Below are 27,292 nucleotides of genomic sequence, written 5' to 3'. Positions count from 1 at the left end.
CCAGCAGCGCTGCCTCGTCATTCTCAAAAATCCAGGAGAGCCGTAGGACTACCCACACCCCCTCCAAACAGGACACCGACCATGATGAATCTGACCTTCAGGCAACAGAGGTGCCAGAAGAACTGACTACAACCCCTCAGTCGCGTCCTGCCGCACCTGCCAGCAGGCGGGTACGCCCACTATCTCAGTCACGCTCCTATCACAGCATCTTCTCCTCTGTGAGGGGCTCAGTCAGGAACACGCTGAACAGAGGGTCGTCCAGAGGACGAGCTCAAGATAGAGAAGAGGAAGAAGAAGAGCTAATACCTACAACACCTGCACCGGTGGAAGAGACAACAACCATGGAGGTTGTACCGGAGACAAAAGAACCAGACAACAATGTTTCCCCTGATTTTGAAGAAGAAGTGGGATATGATGAAGAGCCTCCGACTACGGAGGCCCCCAGCCTCAAAGTTGTGACACCCTCCCCAACCAAAGCTCGTCCCAAACCAATGCCTAGAAGGCCCATTAAGATCAGGGTCCATCAAAAACCAGGAACAAAGGATGATTCCTCCTCTTCTTCATCTTCTACTTCATCGTCCTCATCTTCTGCCTCATCCTCCTCTTCATCTTCCTCTTCATCATCCTCGTCTTCTGCCTCATCCTCCTCTTCTTCTGATTCATCCTCGCCTTCTATGACCTCATTGTCCTCCTCCTCACATGTTCAAGAGTCGGCAGCCAGTAGAAAGGACTATGTAGCTTCCACATACCCGGAGAGCAAAGACACCTACGATAAGCCCAGCACAACAGACACAAAACCCTCCTCTACAGTTGTAAAAGAGACAAATTCACAGCAGACGGAGGCTACATCTGCTGATAGAGGGTCAGCTTCAGCCGGGCGCAGCAATGGTTCTGGGTTGGGCTCAAGATACGGTTACAGTCGAAGACATCCCAGGATTATGCTCAGAGGGAATTCAACTCGAATGCTGAATGGTAACAAACCTGCCGTCACCTCACAGTCAAATTTACCAAGCAGAACTTCGGACCCAGTTACTTCAAACACGCGTAGTTCACAGACCACTTTAACAGACAGGACTCAAAACCAGGGAGCATCACATACTTTAAACTCAGCAACATCCAGGTCTCCTTCAGGAGCAGGAACCAACAGCCAGGCAACATCAGATGCATATAATTCAGACAAAACACAGTCCACATCAAGGTCTAGAACTGAAGGCTCTACAACTTTGCAGGGCTCCAATCCATCAACTTCACAGAGCAGATCAAACCAGCCGTCCACCTCAGACACAGCCAGCTCCTCTCAGTCAACTTCACACACATCACCTGAGCGAGACACATCATATAGGGAAAGGAATAATGACAATAATTACAAAAACACAGACGCAGAAGTAACCAAAGTGGAAGAGCCCACTTCAAGCTCTAAACCACAACCCACAGAGGAGGAGCGAGGGGAGGAGAGCAGTAATGAGAAACCTGCGGTTCCTCGTACCAGAATTAGCCCATCATTTGCTGAAAGGTTCCCTTGGCTAGCTAGCCGTTACCCAGGCAGGTTTGGTTCAGGGACAAGAACTTCATCTTCTAGGCAGGATGGTAGGACCCCCTTGACAAGGGCTTCATCCTCTATTGGGGCTGGCAGGCCGATCTTGAGGGGGACACCCACCAGGGTTTCTGGGGCCACAGGAGCTGCAGGAGTATCAACAATACAGGAGACTAGTGAAGATCTGAGGACTCATGACTCTCTAAAGAATGGGGTGGGGCTGGGTTCAGAAAAGCCTTCTTTGACCAATCAGAATACAGCATCTAGTGTAGCCAGAAACCCAACTACCTCATCATCTTCATCATCTTCCTCTCCAGCAGACACTTCTTCAAACTCCCATCATTCCTCAGGTGGACACAGAGACTCAAGTGAGCCTGTCCATAGAGGAACCTCTAATGACAATAATAACGAACATAATGAGGATTACCTCAATGAGAGGAGTACACAAATCAGTGGGAAAGATGATAAAGTTGCAGATCCTTCAGCAGCCCAAAAGACTATAACTTCAGGTGATCCAAACAGAAACATAGAGGACAACGATAGTGTGGATCCAAGGGAAACTCCTTCTAGGACAAGGCATGGCACTCCAACTTATCGTCGTCCCGGTGTGGGCATGAACGGGAGGGGACGCCCTCCACTGCTTGCTAACAGGCAGTTTGGTGGATCTAGGCTTCCCATTAGACCACAGCCAGCACAGAACTCAAGACTGGGTTCTTCAACATTGGATTCCTCCTCTTCCTCATCATCATCTGACTCCTCTTCTTCCTCAAATGTGCCCCAGCCAGTTCTGACCTCAGATCGGGACGTTGGCAGTGGCACTACTGTGACAAAGACTGGGGGACTAATAGGAGGTAACTCGCAGTCTACATCATCATCCTCAGCATCTTCATCGTCATCCAGAGACAGCTTTAGGGGCCAGGGGGGTCGGTCTCGCTATCCCATCGTTAGAGGGAAACCAACCAATGGAGGACAACTAAAGCCTGACAATGGAAATGGTAAAGTCCATTGGTAAAGTGCATGCTCCCATTGCTGCTTGCTACTGTAAAAATCCAAAGGTGCAAGGATTTTGCTTGAGCAAAAAGAGGAAATGATACATAATGTGTATGATACAGAAATCAGCAAATTATGAAGTGACAAAATGACATTGCTTAAATCATATAATTGTTAGGTAAAAATGGACGACCCAACCTGACAGCAACAAGTGATAAAGAGTCCCCTTCCTCTCATGGAACTAGCAAAGCTGTCGGTCAAAAGTTTATCACAGGACCTGATGGAACCAAATGGGTAACTATGTTTAAGAATATTATTCTTGACTACTTTCATGTGTTACTGGCTTGTTGTTAAATTAAAGAGTTTACATTGTACTGTCATCACTTTTAAGAAAAGATTTCAAGATTTGGGGAAACTTCAGAAGACCAAAAGATTGCTGACACTCTATGTGTGGTAATTATGAAACTATGGCTGTAGTTTCATGCTTAGCGTAGCATAAAGACTGAAAACAAGGGGGAGAGAGCTAGCCTCGATCTGTCAAAAGGTAGTCTTTGCTGGGAGACTGTTGACCTCAGAATGACAACAAGACTCCAGGAATGTACTGTACCTGTCCATGAAGTAATCAAACATATATTGTTGTTACTGCAGAACCTCAGCTTAGTGAGTCTGCAACTGGCCATAAGCCAGTTTATACTGAAGTTTACACTGATACAACGGTTGTGATGGCAATGGTACTCATACAACTGGCCTGTGCCTTGAGAATCCTGTCAGTTCTGCTCTCTTTCTGTTTTTATGGGTATCAACCCTATCATCTAACCCTCTGAGGATCTAAAAAGTTGAACTAAGGTCTTTGAAAGGCCACAGATTTTTTGTTACCGTCGTAATAGTTGAATGAATCTGTTTATAAGAAAAAGTGGTGAATAGGAGATTGACCTCACGGAAATTTCACATTAAGTAGGCTTAGGGCAAGGCAATATTTAACATTTTATCTAAATAGCTTTCTGTATAGATTAAACAAATATTTTGGTCTCCCAAGGTATTAGACTTGGAGCAAGGGCTTCTGATGAACCAGGATGGACAAGTTCTGCAAGACTCCCAGGGCAAACCTAAGAGAGTGGTGCTGGGAGAGGATGGACGCACGATTTTTGGTGATTCAATCAATTTAAATGATATTGATATGATAGAACATACAATTTATAGCTTGACCATTATGACAAAATGCTTAAATCATTATTTGCTAACTGTTCAAGACAGTCATGAATACTATTTTCCCCTCCTTCTTGCTCCTCCACTCCACCAACCACCAGACCACATGGGCAGTCCACTTGTAAACCAGGAAGGTATGGCTCTGTTTGGCCACGGCCGAGACAGCCAGCCTGTGGTCAACCCCAAAGACAAGGTCCTCATGCTTGGAGGGAAACCTGTACTTGGCTTGGACCTTCCTCACCTCAAGACCACCACAACCACCACCATGGCTCCCACCACCACACCGGTACCCACCACCACTGACTGGATCATAGATGAGTCTACAACTGAAGTACCGTTCCCAACTTGTCCACCAGGAACCTTCTCCAAAACAGATGAATACGGGTATCCAGTTCTGGATCCAGAAGGAATATTGGATTGTTACCCAGAAGGTGAGGCTTTGACAAAGAAACAAGTACTCAAAATTCAACATATCGCACTGCAGAGAGCATTTTAAAGGCTGAGTGCCCCAACTGGCAACATTACTGAGTAAAAAGCTTTTCCACATAACTGAACTCAAGTTCAGTGAAGCATTTTGGAGCCAGAATAGTGAACATTAATAAGTATGACTTCACTAAATCTCTTGGTAGTATTGTTTGTCCTATACATCTTGGCCAAGGCCATGAATGTTTCAGTCTGCAGCCACAGAGTCCTATAACTATACAACTGTGTGCCTCTTAACAGTGTGATCTGGTCAGTTTGTGTGTGTGTGTGTGTGTGTGTGTGTGTGTGTGTGTGTGTGTGTGTGTGTGTGTTACCACAGGAACCTCATGCAAGTCTCCACATCTGGGGCATGGCTGTGGTCAGAGTACTGCTGATTTAAAGACACTACAAGCTGTCAGTTGCACACTGCCATTAGTGTTATCGCACAAAGACAATGAATGAAACACACTTGCACATAAAGCATGCCTGGTATAGCCATTACAGCACTCATGGTGGGGAACTTGAAAATAATTAAACTAACCAAAGTCTATAAGTTCAAATTTGTATATGTGCAATCAAGCTGAAATAGTTAAAAGTATGTTTTTATACCAGTATACACAAAGAACTATGTGAACAAAGAATGATTGGTAATTTGTGTCATTTGTGCTCCATTATAAACCCCAAATGCATTGTAAGTGAACAAATTATTAGCCTCAATAATCTCAAACACACCCAACAAACTGAGACAGCTGGAAAGATGTTTACTTGTAAAGCCTAAAATAGAGAAAGTGGGGCCTGAAAGGGATTTTACAGATGGAGGGATTTAAAATGTGACTCAATGAGATATGTACCACCCACAAAGAAATGCAAAATGACCACATAGAGACACAACAAAAAGACCAGGAGACCCAGAACAACCACCCAGAGATGCAAATTACTTCAAAAACAGAATTACCAAAAAAAAAGGCCAAAGGCACAAAACAACCAAAAGAAAGCTACACAATCACAGTGAAGAGTCACAAAAAATATTTCAAAAACAACTACAAAGAGATACAAAACCAAAAACATACAGAACTACAAAAACATGCATAAGTCTACATAGAGGTGCAAAAAAAAGCACTAAAAAAAGAGGCAAGGAAGGCTGTGTTTCTGTGCAACACATTTTCACGCAATTATCACACTTAAGTTGACTGAAATCTTGCCAGAGTTACATTAGTGTCAACATGTATAAATGCTTGTACCTGCAGTTTGTATTTAAGTGAATATGGAAGTGTGGGTGTTCATGTCCGTGTGTGTGCCAATTCAGAAATGTGTACATAGACTGATGCTACAGCTTGTTCTGCTTCTCTGACAGAGGAATCCTCAGGAATGGAAATGGACCACATGGTTACAGTGAACATGGTGCCTGATGCTTTAGCTCTTAAGAAAGGTATTGGCTGAGTTTGGCTTTCTGACCGACCTACCGCCACTGGGCTGGGATGGACAACACTGCACTGTACTCCCATTGTTTGTTGTTTGTTTATTGTCTGTTTATCCATCAGTGGATCTGTTTGCTCGTAGCTCTTCCTGTCTCTTCCTCCTCGCCTTGCCTGTGGTCTTCACTTTGTTTCTCTTCTTGTACGTTTGTTTGGCTTGGTCTTGGTTCATGGCTGGGGTTTTGGATATTTTCCATTATGGGCTGTTTTTAATCACTTTTATTCCAAAAAACTGGACCATGTGAACTGCATTACTAAGCCGAAGAGAATGCCCTGGCTTATGATTTAATACAATGTATTTGCTGTTCTTAACATTGCTGCTTTGTAATGTAATAGATGAACCCCGGCTTCAGCCAAACTCTAGCCGAATGGAAAACTGCAGCGTTTGGTTGATGGTCGATGATCTTTATACTAATTTCACTACAGGTGTTTGGATCTCTAAAGGAATCTGTTGCATGTGAGCAGCATTTGGTGTTTTCTCTCTTTTGGGGGTTATGTTGGAAAAAACACATCGAGCATTACGATATTTTCTTAGCATTCCCCTGCAATGGCTCTAAGCTGGTTGCATGTGTGTGGACCATGATGTAATGCCAAGGCTCACTGATGCGGCACAGGGAGCAAAAAAAAAGTGATGAAAGCAGAAGGAACTAATTGGATTTCACCCACTGAATCCCTTCACATTTGTCAGCCTTGGAGACTTGTGAAATGGTCGTTGTCTTCAAGCCCCCCCTTCACATGGAAAATATGGGTAGCAAAACATTACATAAGAATACAGCTCTGGGTATTCGGGGAAAAAGGGGTTATTTCAAAGTGAGCTCACACATCTGCCCACAATTAATTATATCAATTTGACACTCTTATTCCGTAGATCACGGTGCCAATTACAAAGGATTAATGAAACACAGCAGCGTGTTATTGAGTTAGGATGTAAATAATATCAATCTGGTTCAATAAAAAACCTAACTGACACGTGTTGTTGCCAGATGAGTATTCTGATCAGACCACCCTGCCACCCACAACCACCACTGCTGCAACCACCACCACCACCACCACCACCACAGAGATCCCAACTCCAGGGCCAGACACCAGACCCCACAACCACGGCCCGTCATCCGAGATTGACCTCGGTGGGAAGAAGCGATTCACAGGTATGTGAACAAGTGTATGTTTATGAATATTTACCCACGCACAAATTCCCTTTCCTCCTCCTCTGTATGGTGCACAACAAGTAGTTTCAGGGCATTTTTTCTCCTGTTCTCCTGTCACATTTTACTCACTGTGGCCTCCTTTTTCACTTCACCTCTATAGAGACAATGCAACCAAGTGCAGTGTAACTTTGTTATGATATCATAAATCTAAATCATAAAAAGGAAGGATTTGAACTTCTCTGATCATTTATAAAACTGGAATAAAAAGGAACCTATATACAAAATATTTTCCAAGAGCCCACAAGCTGTTATCAATATCGGAAAAATTTGGGGCTCCACATGCGATACATATTGAACTATTCAAATCTTGACAACCTATCTTTACAGCCCTCTCTTGTCCTCTCTGCTTGGTGTAAACAGTCTGCAGTTCAGTCAAAGTTTCGCTGAATTTTTGTCACATTACTGTCAGTTTCAGCTCAGTCATTTATGGCTTCCCTGTGGCGCTGAGTAGAGCAGAATTTTATGTTTTTTACTGGAACTGGTTAGTGTGAACGGTTTATTTTTGGCAATTTTAAATCACATGTAGAGTAGAATTATATTGGAGGAAATATAACAATTTTGAGCCAAGAATTGGATCTCTTCCTTGATGGAAGAGTTTGTCACACGATTTGTTCAAGGACCATTATCATCCTATTTTCCTAATTCCTGTGTTGATAAATGATAAATGGTGTTACTTTGGAGATTTTTGTTTCACTAAACTTATCTTTCAAACCTATTGTGGAGTTAACAGGGTTATAACTTCCAGAGTTTAGCCACATGTTTGTTGTCGTTGCTCTAAACTTAAATTTCAGGTTTAATATCACATTACCATTATGCAAGATGGATTTCTTTTAAAAGGAACTTTAACTCTCTCAGACAGCTACACAGTAAGTTTCTTCTCCCAAGGAGCAGGGTATTATCCCTTTCTGATGGTTAAGCTTTGAGCTTACTATGTAGCTTTAAACTCATTTCAGTTTAATAGCACATTCCCACGTTGCATGATGGATCACTTTTTTTAAAAGGAATGCCAGTTATAGAATACGATGCATGAGAAACCATCCTCTCCCAGGAAGCACAAAAATATAGCTTTTTATTACTGCTGAGCTCATATGACTGTAAATGCCAGTGAAACACACATATTATCTTTTCATGACAGAACAATATATAGCAGATATCTCTGCAGAAAGTCAAAGAGCCTGACTGACCATGTATGTTTGGCGTCTGAGTAGTATGTGTGTTTTTGTGTGTCTGTTCGTGAGTAAGTGTGATGGATGGCTCACTGTGCTGTAGATAATGACAGGCTGATGGGAGCTCTGTTTTGTTTCGTTGGGGAGTAATAAATTTGGACCTCTATCTTGGCATTCTCAGCAATACCTCATAAATATATGACCCTCGCAGACTTTACACTAACCATCGACCAAACAAAAGGGAAAAATAAGACTTTATTGTCGGAAGTTATTTTTGTCCTAGTCCATAATGTAGCTAATTGCAGCAACAGTAAAGAACTCAACCGCTGGTTTGTGGTAATAAGTGTATCTCCAATAGTCTAGTAAAGCTTGTTCCATCTTTCTGTTATTGGATCATAAACACAAAGTTCACCGAGGACACATTGTTCAGGGTGTGCAGACTTGATCCCAGTAAACTTCGGCCCCCTGTGTTCTTTTAACTGTTCCTGCGTGCTTACTTTGGCTCCTCATACCATATCACCTCATCCTGGTTGCACAAACAGACCGCAATATTCTCCCGACTGAAATAAAAACAGCATCAATTTGACTCCAACCTTCTAAAAACGACATAATGTCAGAGGTCCTTTCAATAGTGCTTTGTTTAATGATTGTATTTTTCGACATGTTTCCGCTGTTAAAATAACAATTGGGAGGACACTGTAACTACAAATTTTAATAGTACCAGCATTTACTCCAGATGAATACCAGTAGGTGCTTGTTAAATACCTAATGTAGTTGGAATAAATTCAGTTTATTATCTAAAAGTAAGTAAAAGAGAATCTATTAAGAGCAGGACAAGCTTGAAGCCCATCAGCTGTCACTCGGATTTTAGCCTCTAGGGCAACAGAGCAGTATATTTCCCTGGTTCCACTGTAGCCAGCAGATATCAGAATGAAAGGGCATCCGGGCCAAGACATCCTTTTCCGTGTGCCAGTCATTGTTTACGGTCTGATTAGCAACTTGAGATGCAAGAATGGAGAATAAGTGGAGCACAAGTACTCAGTTTCGCTACGTTAGAGCTTCTAAAGAAATAGCTAAAATCTCATCAGGCGATAGCCGATGGGTTCGGGATTTCATTTCATCGAAGAATGCAGTCCGCCTCTTTTGCTCTCCACATAAACTGTTTAACTGCAGTTCAGCAAGGCCGCTCAAACATACTTGATCAACACTACTCTGGTATTGAGAGTGTTCTGGTTTCTGTTTATAGTCAGTCCGCATTTGTAGTTATAGTGTAAAATTTAATTAAAAACGCCCCTACAGATTCTCTGTGCCGACAGCCAATAAAAAAAAACACCTTAATCAGTACTTACAACCTACAATCAGCTTAAATCCTCTTCAAAAGTCAAGCAAAAGTACTAGTAAGACGGGCCAAGTTGGAAAAACACTGGATACTACACGTCCCATAATGCAACTCTAGCTACACAACCCATGAGTAATTTTTCAGACTTGTGAAAGCTTCTTCCAAAGACTTTACAGACAGTGTAGCACCTCCAATGGCAGGTAAACTGACTTTAAAATGGATGTAATGGAAAATAATGCACAGATTCTGGCCAGTCAGAAATTAAATGTTATCACTGTAAATGTGAATAAGCCCAGCCTGCTATAAGTTCAAAGCTTACAATGTAGATAAAACGCTGAGCGATGGCCTCGCCATCATTCACTGACAGATTAAATGCGACTTGTTCGCTGTCACTGTCATATTGATCTTTGTGAGAAATAATTTAAAGGGGAAGATTTATCAGTGCAGTGTCAGTAGTATCTGTATCAGTTGCTCCAGAAGCAACAGCGGGACAATAACGTGACTTACTCTGGACACCATCTATCTTGGTAAACAATGAGTGTCTTGTGATCGCATCAGATGGAGCCATCTGAAAGCTATTACTCTTCTCAGAGATAAAAACAGGCAAGAGCAGAAGAGCGGTGGAAATCATAAAAGTTAAGGATGCTGATCTCAGCAGAGAGCGAGGGCTGTTGGCTCCATGTGGAGACTTCCTCTCTTCCTATTTATTAGTTTAATATATTTTAAGTTTAACTTCTGCAGCCTGCCAGTCCACTGACATGCTTTGCATGAACAGTTTGACAGAGACTTCCCCTTCAACTCTTTATTCATCATTGTTTGAATAAATTTAGCCCACAGCAAGACAAGGGACAAAAGGTATTAACTAATAATTCTTAGCAGTTGTGTGAATCTGCCTTACAGAAAAAGCCAGATGGACTAAAAAAAAGAGGATGTTTGGACTATTCCAATGCTAATTTATGCCTTGCTAGTCTGATATTAGAGTCGACATTATGTGAACTGTCCTGATATTGTTTCCCAGTGTCATTTGATCCACGTCTGGCTCACACACGCCAGTGTTAGTCAGTGTTCTCGGATTTGGCTTTTCAACAAGCAGAAGAAGACAGACAGGAGGACACATGAACAGAGCGAAACATCTGGATCTTCTGAGTGCATGAGCCTGCATTGATCCTGGACATGTGGATTCTGTACTGAAAACAGCCTTACAAGCACCCTGTGTATAGACAGACACATAAATATGCACACCTTGAAGACAGATCATGTATTTCAGTGTTTGAATCCATAAGCCATATGATTGTGTGTACACACACAGTAGGAGCATGTGACAGACTGTGTGTTGATGTGTAGAAACTGACACGTTAGACTCTTGGCTCTTGCAAAGAGGGACAATCATCTGGGGAGGCAGGAGCGACTCCAGGCTCCAGTGGTTCCCTCCAAATCCCAGGCAGACTAGGAATTGTGTGATATCTGAAGTATTCACAGCTGTAGGTCCAGCTGGCATTTTCAGAGTTGCTGAAAACAAACAAAAAGGGGAGGAGAGGACACAAAGGCGGGCGTTGACATGAGCCACATGGCTAACCTATGATTCGCCCAATTAAAAATAACTACAAGCAAACCACAAATTAGTTCAAAATGACTGAAAAGGGCAGAGAAAGTTAAAAAAGTATGAGTAGTACCATCCTAAATTCTGTTTTACATATAAAAATCTGTCCCATTAAGATCTGTTTTTTTAAAGAATATTGCAAGATAAATATTGCATTCATCATAAATTTATAGGAAATTAATAAATAACTTCTTTCTATAACTTTTTCCTGCCATCAGCTCCCTATGTGAACTACATCCGGAAGGATCCGGCTTCTCCTTGCTCCTTGACGGAAGCTCTGGAGTATCTTCAGGTGGACGTCCTAGAAGACCTGATAGAGAAGGACAGCCTGACAGCCAATCAGAAGCTGCCTCCCAAACACAAGCCTCATAACTTCACCGTGGTCGCCATGGAGGGCTGCCACTCATTTATCATCCTGGACTGGGGCCGCCCGCTGAAGGACGATATGGTGTCAGGTAGGAAATTTTTTTCCCCACAACTTAAAAAGGGAAATAAGATGAAAACACTCATTTTTTCAGTACTTATGCACACATCTGGGTATTTGGAGAGTCTACAAACCAACAAATAAGACCAAAGCCAGTTTTTTGTGGGCTGCCAGGATGAGAAAACATGGGATTCAGAATCTGCACACACTCTTCAAAGTTGTGTTTTATCGCAAATCAATCAGAGCCAACTCAGTTTTTCTGGAAGGGGGTCTTAAAGAGATAGGCACCAAAACAGAGCATTTCAGTCAGAGGGGTGACCTTACGTAAGGCTGGGCGATATATCAATATAAAATATATCAATACATTTTCAAATGTGATATGGAATTAGACCATATCGCATATATCGATATAGTTCAAATTTGCGCTATGATCCTTGCTGCAGGAAAGCTGCTTTATATATAAATGCTGCCCTTACTGGGGTTTGTCATATTTAATTATTTTGTAATGTTCGTTATTCTTTTCTCATATAAATATATTTATTTTAGAAAAATATTGGCCTATTCAATTTTAAAGGCTATTTTTATTTAAGATATTTTTTTTTTAAATGTGCACTTTATGGAGGTTTGATTAAAAAAAAAAAAAAAAAAAAAAAGGTACTCCTGTTGTTAAACAGTATTTATGTTCACTTAAATAAACGGTTTCAATAAAACTACTTGTCAGGTCATATTTGGTTTTAAAATACAAGTAAGAAGAATGGACAAACCGTTTATTTTTGTTTGTTTTGACTTGTGCATTTATCTGGTCAAAACTGTAATGATTAAATTGATATAACCCTCCTGTTACGTTCGTTTTTTCAGGAAAAGCAATAACTCGGCATGTTTAATTTTCCAAAAGTGTCAGAAACAAATAATTCCCAAAAACATGGTTTATATTTCATTAATAACTCCATTACTAACCCTTTCAATCTATATATATATATATATATATATATATATATATATATAGTAATAAGTATATATATATCATTACATTTACATTTAGTCACGCTTTTATCCAAAGCGACTTACAGGAAACAATCAAGGTATAAGATCATGGTTGAATGAGGATAATTCACTCGTTTTAGAAAAAAGAATGTTAATACTTTTTTATGTACATTATGTACAAAGACCTACACATAAAATACAATGGTTTTACATGACATTGATTTTTTTTTTTACATTTAAAAAAAATATATTTTTATGAAAAAATACTTTTAACTATTTATTTTTTTAGATTTTCAAACTTGAAATGGGTCAATTTGACCCTCAACATAAGAGGAGGGTTAAAACAAAAAATGAAATAATTTCTCTGACGGATAGCACCTCCTACATAAGCATTATCCAGAGAAGCTACACATTTTTTGGTTCAAACTGTTAACAGTCAAATTTCTAGAAAAACTGGCAAAGAAAATACAAATTAGTGCGTCAAACATTAAGAGTTGTGCACTTTGAGATAAACACATACACCAATTTCCCCATCGCCACCATTTCAAACAAAAGAAAAGACAGAAAACCCTTTCAATTTGTCATCACATTTCAGCGCACATTTGTAAAACATGGTTGTAATCAATCGGTAGTAAGAAAACAGACGCTGCAATTAAAAAGTGAGAACTAAATGGTAAACTCAGTGAGCCAGGACTGCTCTTTGTTTACACACAGCAGGGAGGAAGATGTTTTCAGGCCCGGGGGCAGGAAGAATACTGGCGGGGAGAATGGCGAGCATGCTAGGTACCCCGGTTCAGCAGGAGAAATGTTACAGTCCTCACATATCTGTCATATTTTGTTCTGTTTTTGTCTGCTGTTAATTTTTTCTCTCTGTGTCATCTGTTGTGGTTTAGGATATGCGTTTAACCAGCATGACTCCTGACTCAGGTTTTTAAGAACTCACTCCAGCAGTTTATTGTGAATAAATCATGAAAAAAACAGACTGTGTTGAACACATGGAATGGGGCTCCTCGGCTCATGCTCAGGGAAAACCAAAAATCCTATGACCTGGAAAGTGACACAGAGGAAACACAGGGAGTGCAGATAACAGCGTACTGTATGGTGGACTATCAGAGGTAGCCGTCTGGCCAGCTAGAGAGGCTCTACGTTTGCTTTGGCAGGGAAACACAAGCTCCTGGTCTTGCTGAGGGCTGATGTGTAAAACAGATAGTTGGTCTGCACTGTAGCTAGTGTTTTCTTCCCCTCTATTTTCCATCGTTTACTCCCTGCTCACACACTATCTTGACACTTACTTTGATGCATTTTTGCACTTAATTTGTCTGGACCGAATCACTGTTCTTCCATTTGCTGTGAATTTGCCTTATCTAACAAAACATGGTGCATTCCAGAAACTCATTTCTTTGAAGATGTACTGATTCTTTGCCATTTTGTGATATGTCAAAGATAAGTTGGCTGAACCTCTGTGAACTTTTAGCCATATTAACCTTTTATGTGAACTTCTTGAAGCGTGTTGTCGTACTGGAAAGACATACACTGTAAATGCAGAGGACATTATGTGATTCACACACATATGCAGGTACAGTTCACACATGTGGATACAATCACAAGGTGCTGTTTTAGTTATTACGGCGTGTTTGCACAACTATGTATTACGAGTTATGGGTCATGGCTTTCAAAGCAAGTGGATGGAAACAGCTGTTGGACTCAAGAGATGAGGGACATCCGCATGAATTTTTATCTGAACCCAACTTCTGGTTCCATTTACTTTGATGCATAGAGGGACTTTTGCTTAAAGGTTTTTCAGCAAAACATACATATTATCCACTGAGTAATATTAGTGAAACATTTAAAATATTTATACCTAGAGCAGGAAAAGATAGAGTGGGCAAGAGTCTACATAATACTCTATCAAACCTCAGTTTAACAATGTAGAATTGAGAAGGAATGAAAAACCAAAAGAAGAAAAACAAAGTAGCTAGTATTTCCCTTCTCCCCTGTCAGCAGCCAGCTGTGCTGGTGACGCTCCAGCAAAAACAGAAACTCAGACTTAAAAGTCCAATAGAAACAGTTGGTAGTTTGATGTGCGGCAGAGCTGCTCTCCATAGTTTTTAAAGTGAGTGATCGAGAGCCTCGTGACCCAAGGTTGCTTACCGGATTCTAAGGATTAGTCTGCGTGACTGAGAAGAAGAAAACAGACGGGCAGGTTGGAGGACAGTCAGAGAATGCCAGGGCTGCGGTCTCTCTTCAGTTAAAATTATATGGGGACCACCTACTCATAGAAAAGTATAAAATAAATGTTGATACTTTATAAATATTCATGCAAGTCCATGGTTGATAAAGCAAAAAAGCTGGCAAGTGGGTTTGTTACCTTTGGACTGAGCTGTCTCACCGTTTCACCTGCTTCCAGATGTTATGCTAAGCTAAGCTAACTGCCTGCTAGTGCTAGCTTCATGTCTACCTTTTAGACATGTGAGGGCCATAGGTGAGAGGTATTGACTTTTCTAAGTAAAAAGGTGTTTAAGTCCCAAAATATCAGTTTTCCTTTGATGTTGAAACCATGCATGCAGAGTTCTGCAAAAGTATTGTCTTGGTACCAAGGAGGGTAAAAAGAGAAGTCAGAGGGTCAAATGGTGTTATATCATTGGGTATAACACATGCACAGTGTAACTGGAGCTGCAGTTTTGGAGGCTTACAGTAAACAGTACTAGAAATTAAGGAAATCAGGTGTTCATTGGGTGCACTTGTACGCCCCAAACTCTGCATGCAGGACTGAATCAGACCATCATTCTGTACTTCTACAGCCCGGATTCTAGAAAGGTTGGGACGCAGTGTGAATGAACAAAAGTTTGTCGCTTTAAATATAAAATATACAGGCTTTGTACAGTTAATAATTGCATACATATCACAAATTATTTGCAAATCATCCCATTCAGTTTTGTTTGCATTTTCAGCTCTTTAGGAATCGGGGTTGTAAGATCTGTCAAATTCCATTGTTAAGCCCTTGCATGCCCTCAGCCGACTGATCCGTCACCTTTTGACATCACAAACCTCAGCCAGCCTCAGAGCACTTACACCATCACTCCGAAGATAAGATCAAATCATAACTAAAGATAAAACAAAATACAACAGATACACACTCCCAACAGAAACTAGAAGCATATTTTGAAAACAGACAGTTTACTGTGGCAGACTAGCTGACAACAATAACTAATCATAACCTGAAGAAGACCTTAACAAAGCACAGACTGAGTGACCACAGTCTGGAAAAAAAGGTCAAACCAAGACAGACCTGGCTGCCCCGAGAGAACTGACGAAGCAGCTGTTGAAACAAAATTACACTTTCAAAACTAAGTCAAAACTACAGAAATCTTAGTGAGGATTTGCCCCAAGTCTAACAGGAAGAGAAAAATCACCTGGTGCTAAATATGTCACTTCCTGCCACAACAAAAGAGGCAACCAGTATAATGTACTTGTGCCATACTAATTATCGCCACTATCATCATTACTACATGCATATATATTATTGTATTTACCTATTTCACTATTTATTTTATCCTATTATATAATATTGTTATTCTGTTTTACTTTTTGTTAATTTAATTTGCTGTATTTTGTAATTATAATTGTGCTTTGGTGACAAATGTCAAAGATCATAAACAATAGAGCCTACTGAACTGAATGGAACCTCAGTTTATGGTTTATGGATTCACATAAAACTTGATATAATACACTGTAATAAATTATTCTGTAGTAATTTCATTTTACTTAATATATTTGATAAAATGTATTTAATATAAATGAGTCCTTGATTTTGAGGCAGTTGTTTAAGTAACTTTAATATAAAAATGTTTGAGATAGAATCTACTTATTTTGATCACATTAAATATAATCTTTATGTGTATGTAATTCTAAATCAAGAGAATTTTTAATGAATCCAACACAATAGAATTAGTCCGTTTTTAATTGACACTTAACACTTCCTGTTAAGTTGTTATTAACTGAACTTGTAACGTAGTTAGATTTAATGAATAATATTGAGTGCAATCTGTTGCCTCATTTTTATTGAGTAGCTATTGTTTATCATTTTTTTACAGTGTATTGACAATGTCTGACAGTTAATCTTTTTTTTCTAACACCTACTGAGCACTGTCCTTATATTCTGCACTGTCCCCTGCAGGCTACATGGTCTACAGTGCTTCATACGACGACGTCCTCAACAACAGATGGTCCTCTAAATCCTCCAGCGGGACACACCTGCCTGTGGAGAATCTCAAACCCAACTCTAGGTAACATTTGACCATCTGGTGTGTGTTTATATCATTTTGTATGCTTGCACACAATACACACTGTTATCCACAGGTTGGTGTGAGCACATGCAAATATTCCAGGTCCAGTGATTCACATTATCATCTCACATATGGGAGTAATAAGAAAAACAGAAACCTGAACTTACAAACAATGATCTGCCTCCGTACCTTGGCCTGCATGTAATGTTTATGATGAGGTTGTTGCCTCGGGTGCTGTGACTGAGTGTTTATATCATTATGCCGTCATCACATAATGCACAGGACATGCATCATGTCTGGATATTTGTGTATGAGTTCATGCGTGTATATATAAATGTCTCTGCTGATGTTAATTCATGTTTATGTGGGAATATGCTTCCAATAGTGATATCGACCCTGGCTGACACTGATCAGGGCAGAGAGTGAGTTGGACACTGACACTAACGCTTGTATAAGAAATCAGGAAACCCTCAGGGTGATGTAAATCTGTTTGGCTAAATGAAGAAACACATTTGAATCAGCACCAACATGTGACAAGCTGTAAAACTCTGCGGAAATCTTGGAAAATTCAGCAGAACGTAAATAGAGCACATATTATCTGACACTTTCACACAGATACGGACACCTCGGTCTGTTTCAGTTATTAGTGCATTTCCACAGGACCCCGTCTTATGAGACACGAGTTACGGTTATCAAAATAAATGCCTGGAAACAGCTCTTAGCACGCGGACCCAAGAGAGGAAGGGAATGTTTCTGCATAAAAAACATATTTTTTGTTACATTTACAGCTGTGCATAAAGCTCCTTTTGCTTGAAAAAGTGCTCTTAGCTAATGTAGTGTTTGCTCGATTTCACATTGGATCACTAAAGGATCAGAATAGGCACATGTCAGTGTGATGCAAGTAAGATAATATAAATCCTCTTCTACCATTTGCTAAAACCTTATATGTCACAGAACATCTGTTTCAGAGGGATAAAAGTACTCTCTTGCCCAGAGGCCCGGACCTGCTGAAGGTGTTATGATAGGTGTCCCATCTTTGGCTCTTAGGAAACCAAACACCTGCTGAACACAAACTGCAGAGCTGCGTGCATGGGGTAAAGTTTTCCAGGAGTCTGCAAAGAGGGATTCCCTCCCTGGCAACCAGTTTGTATTCATGATAGTGCGTCTTCCGTGGTTACAGTTGATCCTGGGATGGTTTATGTGACAGTGTTGGTATTTCCCATGCTCCAGGCTCCTTCTGGCTGCCAGAACTACTGAGCTGCTCCTTAACACACACACATACGTATTTACACTCACTTGTGGACAAATTTACTCTGATCCACAAGTTTTTCTCCTCTTAAAACTGATAAATGATCTGAATTACAAAGGGGTGAGACTTAAACATCGCATCCCATTGGATGATTTTCAAACTCTAACCTTGTTAAAATTCTACAATTTAGCAGACACTTTCGTCCAAAGCAAAGAGTTTGAACTTCAGACCTTTAAAGAAATGCCTGTTCTGACAATGATTTAATTCCCACAGCTCAAATTTATTGATTATCAATTTATTGAAGTGGGGTTGTATGTACTTAACCATTCATTCATTCATTATCCTTAACAGCTTATCCGCACTTGGGTCGCGGGGGCTAGAACCGATCCCAGCTAACATTGAGCGAGAGGCGGGGTACACCCTGGACAGGGGTTGCTCTCATTCACACCTATGGGCAATTTAGAGTCACCAATTAAACCTAAGTGCATGTTTTTGGACTGTGGAAGCCGGAGTACCCGGTGAGAACCCACGCTGACACGGAGGTGAACTGAAGCTGTATCAGACTCCATTGACCACAACAGTAATTTTTTACCTCACATAACACTGGAGTTTGTGGTCTTTTGCTGTCTCGATCATTTAAGTTTGTGTTTTTGGTAACTTTGGTGAATCCAAACTAACCCTTTTAAAACACCAAAATTATTATTGTCAGTTGCCATAAGCCTCCAAGGAATGAAAACAGTGGGTTTATTTGGCTTAACAAATGCTTCACTATAATTAATCTTGAAACCATTTTATTTGAAAAGGGAGCAAGTATAAAAAAAAATTAAAACTGACAAGTAAAGGAGAGATAAGACGGTGAGATTTTCCATTGGTCGCATTTTTTTCTTCACACTGTACACAAGCAAATGAGCATAGTATGAGAATATGAATATCCAGCTGCAACCCTTCATAGAGTATAACTACAGTAGATGTGTATACAAGTAACAAGTGCTCAGTTTTTTGTGGCTGAACTCTTATTTGCATGTAATTTGGCCCACAGTGTGTTGCCACATATATTTTATATCTGTTGAAAAGACGAGTGATGCTCTGAATGAAGCTGAAAGCTCTTTGTAACGAAGGTTTCAAATGGCTCGTTTGGCTCAATGCAGCATTTTGTGGTCTTTTCTGTTTTTATATTCTGACTCACATTTTCTTTTTTTTTTCAACCATCTCCAATTTCTTCTTTCATTACATCATCTCTCTGCAGCTGCCTTGCTGTCTTCTCTCTCTCTCTCTCCTCTCTCTCTCTCTCTCTGGTGCTGATATATATTTTGGTCACTGTTGTCACGTGGCTGTGGTGATTGGATCCAGGCCTCGTGGCAGTACGTGGTGAAAGTTTTTGGCCAGGAATTGACAGACCATGAACTTACTGTATGTGACCTTGCAGTGCGAAAGGAAGCACATATGCACACAATACTGCATCGGTGAACACATACTTGCACAAACATATGAGCCGTCAGCTGCAGTGGAAAAGTTTGCAAACTCTCAAAGTTGTCACTGGTGCTGTTGTTTTTAATATGATAGGATTTAATAATTCCTCCACCACCGGGAGACAGAATGCCATATTAAAGCCCTCTGTGAGTTTCTCTCTTTCAACCTCATCCTATTTATCCATTTCCTGTCAGCACACATTTATCCCTGTGCTTTACTTTTTCCACATCCCTCCTTTTCTCTGTCGTTCATTCTTATCCTTTATCCCCCGATCTGCTAATCTCCACTTGTCTAGATGTCTCTTTTTCCCCTCACCGCCCTCCCCTCCACTCTCCCTCCCCCTCATCTCCCTTTAACACGAGCCAAATAGCCATTTTATTGTGCTTCGCTCACTTTGGATTCATACGAATATAAAACAGACTCCTCTTAAATCAGCCTGACTGAAACATGCCCAGTCATCTGCTATGGTCATTAAGATTTTCCTCACCTTCACTCAGTCACAACAACGCTGGCAGAATGACACTTTTAGTACTAAATCTTTCATTAAATCCTTATGTCATGGTTTGTTTTCATTCAGGTACTACTTCAAAGTGCAGGCCAAGAATGTGTTTGGTTTGGGACCCGTCAGCGAAACTCTTACCTATGTCACAGAATCAGGTGTGTATCCTGTCAACGCCTGCAAAGATAAACTTTCAGACGCCCCATTGACTGCAGTTCAAGCCTAATTTCAACCGGCTTTCGGTTTTTCTTTTGTACTTCCACAATGATGTTTACTGTATTGCGATGCAAGATATTCAAATATAAAAGTAAAAGCAGGCGACCAGATGTACTCTGCATTATGTGGATTATGGGTCTTTCATTCTCTAAAATCAGGTGAATGCATTAAACCTAAGTGCTGTCTGTGTGCTTTTCCTCCCTTGTGAAATGATCGCATTCTTTCTTTCAGACGATCCTCTTCTCATTGAAAGACCACCTGGTAAGTCCATACGCCGACTGCACCGCTCTAATTTAAGGTCAACCAGCTACCGAAGAAGCTGTGCTGAGGTTTTAAAGAAGAAGCAGCCGTTTTGTTTAACAACATGACAGGATGAATGATTCTGTGTGGATTTTCACCTGCAACTACTTCCCATCTGTAGCACTCCTTTGATTGCTACTGTGTACAGGCAAAGTATTTAGATGGCTGCTAGAGAGACGTCACTAGGGCCAAAGAGATGACCACTATGGGCCTGGAGCAAGTTTTGTGCCTTGTATGTTTAATTTAGAGCAGGCCTGTTACAGACAGTCTGAGAGGTCTGGATGGTTCATGAAGGACCCACAGATCAAGCGATATTCACCCTTCAAAATATTCAGTGCTTTCTAAAACAATAACTGCTTTAAACTTCTTCCTAACTGAACATGATGGGAATGAGTGAATGAGTGAATCATTATTTCCGTTTTTCCCAATAAAGATTATTTATTTTAGAGAAGTTTTGTGCACTTACTGAAACCTTTTGGTCCTTCAACTATATATAAACACGGCTGACATAAGGTAACCTACCTCGTAAATGTTATCTAATATTAGCTGCGTGTTAACAGAACATTCAAAGTGCTATTTAGATGAGTTTAGGAGGAACATATAACAGTGAAAGGCAAAGGCTTTCTCAGGGAAAAGAGCGGTGTTATTGATATTACAGCAGTGCCAAAAGAAATTACATCTTGTGCTGCAGCATCACTCATAGTATATAAAATTTTTCACACTTGATGTATGTTAGGAAGAGATGTTAATCATTATTTAGGTTACAAGGTATAACCTTTATTTGCATGGCTGCATGTATAAAACACCGTGACGGGACCATTTAATATCCAATCTAGGGCTGGGCGATATATATCGATATAAAAAGTATATCGATATATCTTTAACTTTGATATGGATCTTTCTTTATATATATAAATGCTGCCCTTACTAGGGTTCGTCATATTAAGTTATTTTGTAATGTTAATTTTTCTTTTCTCATATAAATATATTTATTTCAGAAAAAGAGTGGCCTATTTTATTTCATAGGCTATTTTTATTTGAGATATTTTTTTATTTAAATGTGCACTTTATGGAGCTTTTATTAAAAAAAAGGTACTCCTGTTGTTATACAGTATTTATGTTCACTTCGATAAACGGTTTCAATAAAAATACTTGTGACATGTCATATTTGGCTTTGACTTTGACTGAACATTTGCTCTCACTCTGCGATAAAAAAAATATCGAGATATATATCATATATCGATATTCAGCCTAAATATATTGAGATATGACTTTTGGTTCATATTGCCCAGCCCTAATCCAACCATAAGAAAAACAGGTTTCCATGACATCACCACCACATGATGCTTCTCCTCCTCTGCTCCTCAGGTGGAGAACCAATCTGGATCCCATTCACCTTCAAGTATAACTCAGCCCACAGCAGCTGTAAAGGCAGCCAGTACGTCAAGCGGACATGGTACAGGAAGTTTGTGGGCGTGGTGTTGTGTAACTCTCTGCGATACAAGATCTTCATGGGAGATGGTCTAAGAGGTAATGTACCGTTACATTATTATTGTCTGTTTTAGGCCAGTTATAATCAGTGCTTTCTAAGCACTATTATCAAAAAAAATCCTACTAAAATTCAATCATGCTTTTCCTCTACAGAGCCCTTCTACAGTATAGGAGATACATTCGGACAGGGAGAGGACCACTGCCAGTTTGTGGACTCCTACAGGGACGGGAGGACAGGTCCGACCTACCTCTCAAATCATCTGCCCTCTGCACAAGGTAAACACGTTGCACACTTGTGGCCTTAATACTTAGACCTAACCTATTATAATTTTTTCCATGCAGTCTGGAGTCTCTGGCTCCTTAATGGACCAGCTGCATTGATCTTATCTGCAGAATACAGATGCAGAGTAGTTTTAAATGAATACTTGTGAAAGGACCTACAGGGGTTTTGCATGTTTTAGACAAAATCTCACATGCTTTTCATTACTGTGGACCATTTTCCTAATTATACCTTAACTTTCTAGATTAATGCCATAACTTCCAAGCACTTGCGGGTTTCAGGTCATATCAGTACATAATAGGATGAGATGCTTGGGGAAAGTGATCCACCGCAGTCTGCATCATTTACCGGTAGTTGGTGGGTTGTTTCTGCCAAACCAACATTGCCTAATGAGGTCATCAGGCACAAGGAGGTGTTATGAAAACTTTCTCTGTTTGACATACAAGAACATAGAGTGCTACACAGCAACCTTTTCAGCACAATAAAAAGTGCTTGTTTTTGCGAATGATTGTTATGATAAGTGTCTGACATCATTAAGTTGAGGATCTCTACTGAGACCTTTTTCCTAAAGTGTAAAGTCCTTTTTGTTTAACCAGAAACAGCAGCTAAACAGCTTTCCCCTTCCACACCATACTCCATTGACAAAAACTATAGTTTTACCCCAACACACTTCATTCACGGATGACAAAGACTAAATAAAACTAACAAAACAGTCATTCTACTGTTCCAAAAATCATTAACTCTCACTAACCCCTTTGTGAGTTTTATTTTATTTCTGATTACTTTGAATGAAGTGTGTTTCATGACACAGTAAAACTCCTTTTTTTGTCAAGAGTCTGGTGTATTTGGCAAGCATGATCCAGCTGCTGTTTCTAGTTAGGGAAAAATGATTTTACTCTTAAACAAAAATACAAGTTCAGTACACCTTCAGCTGCTAGTGTATCATAGAAGTGTTAGTTAATGATCAATGTGCTGTACTCTGCTAATGTAAGCTCCACAGGTTTTTGTGCCCATCTGATTGGGAAAAAACAACAACTAATGATCCAACTATTACACATGCTGACCCCAGATAGCTAGCTGATGGCGCATATACTCTAGAACTGCTGGGGGGCACTACCCAAGAAACCCAAGAAAGCACAGTGTTGAGTGGGAAGCCGTTTGGATGAAGAGTTCTAGAGAAAGCAGCGAACACCGGAGGCCAAGCAGGCAGCCTTTTCCAGACATGTTTTCAAAGAGCACTGTAGTTTTTGATAAGTGGTTACCTATAAAGCTGAGCACTGTTTTAATCAAAAATCAAAAAATCAAATCAAAAATTACTTTATCTATCTCTGAGGGGAAATTCAGTGAGTCTGGTAACTCTGTTGGAATGAGACAGCCTGATGGCTGTAGGAGTGAAGGATCTTCTGAATCTCTCCGTCCTGCAACAGAGAGAGAGGAGCCGTCCACAGCTGTTTTTTGGTCCATAAAGGTTTTGTGTAGCGGATGATCTGGGTATTTCAAGATGGCCTCAAACATCTTGACAGGTCATCTCTCCACCACCTCCTCCAGTGTGTCCAACCTGGCTCCAACCACAGAACCAGCTCTTTAGAACAGTCTGTCCAACCGCCTTGCATCTCTGTGTCTGATGCTGCCTCCCCAGCAGACTGCAGCATAAAACAACACACTACCACCACAGACTGATAAAACATCTGCAGCATCTTACTACAGATGTCAAGAGATCTGAGCATCCTTAAGAAAAAGAGGCAGCTCTGCCCCTTTTTATAGAGTGTCTGTGTTTAGGGACCAGTCCAACTTATTATCCAGGTATACACCTAGATACTTATAACTTGGCACCACCTCCATGTCCACCCCACAGGGGTATTCACTGGCTGAAGGGGGGGGTGCGCATTACTCAAAAAGTAAGGCCAAGAGGAATAACATTTATCAGGCTTTGCATACTTGTCTTTTCCATAGGACGTGTTGAATAAGAAAACTACAGAACATCACAAACCTCATGATTTCCAGCCTGTTCTCCCGCCAAAACTGCAATTCAGTTTGTGTGTACAGGCAGCGAAAAACAAGTTATTTCTCCGTATTTCACCATCCGCTGTAATGCATCTGCCACCATCTTGCTGACATAGTAGTAAATGACAGCCAAGCGAAGTTTAAAAGGGCAGATTCTCGCGTTGGGTTGGTGGATGGGCTGGTGAATTGGGTTGAACAAACGTTAGACTTTCACCCAGGAGGTCTGGGTTCATGTCCCCTGTGAAAACAAAAGTAAACCATTTTTAACTAAAGTTATGTTGTTTACGTAAGTAACGTGGATCACGTTTTTGAACGTAACTTACATTTTTCACGTAAATTGCGGCAGTCACGTGACCCTACTACCCTACCCTTACTACTTCACTTCGGGATTTATGTACATTTATTTAGTGTTTAAACTGTCTTTTATAATGCCTTACCAGAATTTTTTTGTCCTAAACCTAGGTCAGTGGTTTACAACATAAATCCAAAGAAACGGCAGCCTTTTTTTACAACCACGGACCCTACGTGTGTGCCATTTTTAAAACGCGTCGTACCGCGAGCCGTGCTACGTGTCTACGTGCTGTAATTTGTGGTTCTGACACACGACCTCTTCTGCCGTTTATGTTGGAGAACTTGTTGTGATTTCAGATGCTAAGAGGCTCTTGAAGACTGTAGAATTGTCAAGCAGAGAAATAACTAAGTAATTGCTAACAAGTGCTTTTTTGTAAGTGATTACATCCAGGCATGATCACTCCTTATTGCATCCAGGTCCAGACACGTGTTGTTTTTTTGTTACAAACAGCATTATCTTTTCTTTCTTTCGCAGGATTTTATCGTGCCTACAGACAGGAGCCAGTTTCATTTGGCGTTATTGGCCGACGCACACCCCATCCGTTCGTGGGTTGGTATGAGTGCGGCGTGCCCATCCCTGGGAAGTGGTAACACAGGAGGAGACATTGTAACCGAGGGCGACCCTTCTGCATCCTGCTGCAGGCGCTTCCCTTCACCGGTCCTGCCCTTAAAAACAGACTTTTGCCTGCCACAATGAAACAACACCACTACGAATTTATAACAGCTTCACAGAAAGAGAATATAGTACTTTTTAAACAACTCAATGTATATCATTACAATGCACTTTTTTATATGGAGCAGTCTGTATATGAGGGAAAAAAAGAAGCATGTGTGCTCTTGCTTAGTGTAACTCTTGTCTGAAAGTGTCCTTGTACTATCCCCAACTATCCCAGAGACAGGTCCTCACCCCGTGTTATTTATCTCATCAATAATGCACACACACAGTCAAAACCAGTGACATTGGACCAAAGCACAAGCTGCAAAGCAAACTGTAAGAATGGGCACTTAAGGTGTGTATAGGTCTGTTAATTTTCAATCGTGAGATTTGTATTTCATAATGTAACAGCTTCGGAAAGCTACTTTTTGTTTGTTTATTTGTGTTTTTAAACCATCATACTGTTATTTTTTTTGTTTTTTTTGGTATTCACCAGAATTCATTAAAAGTTACTGTGTAAGTTTTGTATGTATACAGACAAAGAATAAAAGACCAAATATTTGCTCAGGAATTGTGGGAGATTGAATAAAGGTGTTGTGGAAACCACAGCAATCCAACAACATGAATCATATCATATTCTGCCGCTGCCACATTCTTCTCCAGCAAAAGCTTCCAGACATCCAGATCTACTTCATCAACCTAATGGAAGATTTGACTAACAGAGAAAGTTCAGTTGAGCCAGCTGGAACAGCAACTGTTAAAGTCTGATGAAATGTCAAAAACAACATATTGTGGACAGAAGCAGGTGAGGGGGAAAGAGAGAAAATACCAGTTCATTGGCATTAAACCTGTGAGCAAATGTGGAGGGAACCAACAACCACATGTGGATTATTAACACACTGCCCCATAAATATCCTAATTGGATTTGTAATGCATTTTGCACCGTAATAAGATCTGGCTTGAAATACAACTATTTATTACAAATGTGAGTACTTGAGCATTTCTATTTGTGCTGCTTTATACTCATACTTAAATACTGCATTTTCTACTCTATTAAATTTAACCGGTAACTGTAGTTAAATTAAATGGAATAGTTTATTTTTCACGTAATACAGAGTACGATGAGCAGCCAGCCAAAACAGAATAGAATAAGAAAAGTAAAAGTAAAAAATTAATAAATTATACAACAACAAAACAAATAAATGACTGCATTTTGTATATGAAAGTATATGAATAATAATATTGGACTCATATGAGGTATTTTCCTGCATAATGAGTACTTTTACTAATGTAACCACACTGTAAAAATACTCCATTACTGTAATACTCCTAAATTTAGAATGTTACTCAAGTAAAAGTATGTACCATTATCAGTAAAATCTGCTTAAAGTATCAAAAATAAAAGTACTTAATTGGCTGCTGAGTGTTATAGTATTAAGTATCATCTTACTGGGTTACTTTATTGATGAATTAATGTGCAAAATGCATTTTGCTGTTGTAGTTGATCGTAGTAAAAGCCCATTTTAATGATTTTATTCATAGGTTATATATTCTGTAACAGTGTATCATATTTTATAAATTCAGCATATGTTTTGTGCGTAAAAGTCTTAATCTGCAATGGAAGTTACTATGAAAATATAGGTACTGGAAAAGTTTGTCTGTCCTATTTGCAATTAAACAGGCTACAGTACTTGACTAAATCTATAGTAGTTACATGACTCCACAACTTTTGATATTTTAAGAACATAGGTTGCTTATATTTTGTAACTTTTTCTGAATTATAGGGGGAAAAGGGAGTATTTTTTCATCATTCTATCATACTGAATACTTCCTCCACCACTGCTTGAAACAGTACCTACATCTGCTGTGTTAGATTTGGAAAGGCGTACCATACACATTTGAAGAACCAATTACCATTGGTATATTCTGGATCATTCGAGTGTTAATCCAATTACCTGACGAAAAGTGAGGATTCACTTCCAGTGTTGCTACCTTCAGATAAAATCTTTCACATGAATATATATTTTCATTTTCATGCTCAAATCCAATTATGGCGCTCCGAATTTAATGTGTTGTTTGAATAAGAATTATAGTCCATCTGGG

The 27,292-nt window shown here is 40.0% G+C and overlaps 1 protein-coding gene across 1 annotated transcript in view; it reads left to right on the top strand.

Moving 5' to 3' along the window:
- The window catches only part of fndc1 (fibronectin type III domain containing 1), a 47,032-nt gene extending 21,229 nt beyond the window's left edge, over nt 1-25,803 (top strand). The window contains exons 10-22 of the mRNA XM_059355755.1: nt 1-2,529; nt 2,703-2,818; nt 3,561-3,672; nt 3,832-4,161; nt 5,547-5,621; nt 6,651-6,815; nt 11,199-11,435; nt 16,566-16,674; nt 19,971-20,050; nt 20,340-20,369; nt 21,777-21,938; nt 22,053-22,175; nt 25,010-25,803. Of these exons, the coding sequence (XP_059211738.1) occupies nt 1-2,529; nt 2,703-2,818; nt 3,561-3,672; nt 3,832-4,161; nt 5,547-5,621; nt 6,651-6,815; nt 11,199-11,435; nt 16,566-16,674; nt 19,971-20,050; nt 20,340-20,369; nt 21,777-21,938; nt 22,053-22,175; nt 25,010-25,125 (4,184 nt within the window). The 3' untranslated portion in view covers nt 25,126-25,803. The remainder of the gene's footprint in view (nt 2,530-2,702; nt 2,819-3,560; nt 3,673-3,831; nt 4,162-5,546; nt 5,622-6,650; nt 6,816-11,198; nt 11,436-16,565; nt 16,675-19,970; nt 20,051-20,339; nt 20,370-21,776; nt 21,939-22,052; nt 22,176-25,009) is intronic.
- Nucleotides 25,804-27,292: the final 1,489 nt, after the last annotated feature.

The sequence above is a fragment of the Centropristis striata genome, chromosome 18, assembly GCF_030273125.1.
Source record: "Centropristis striata isolate RG_2023a ecotype Rhode Island chromosome 18, C.striata_1.0, whole genome shotgun sequence".
Taxonomy (NCBI): Eukaryota; Metazoa; Chordata; class Actinopteri; order Perciformes; family Serranidae; genus Centropristis; species Centropristis striata.
Note: the sequence above shows the minus strand (reverse complement) of the source record. Positions and strands in the feature narration are given on the sequence as shown.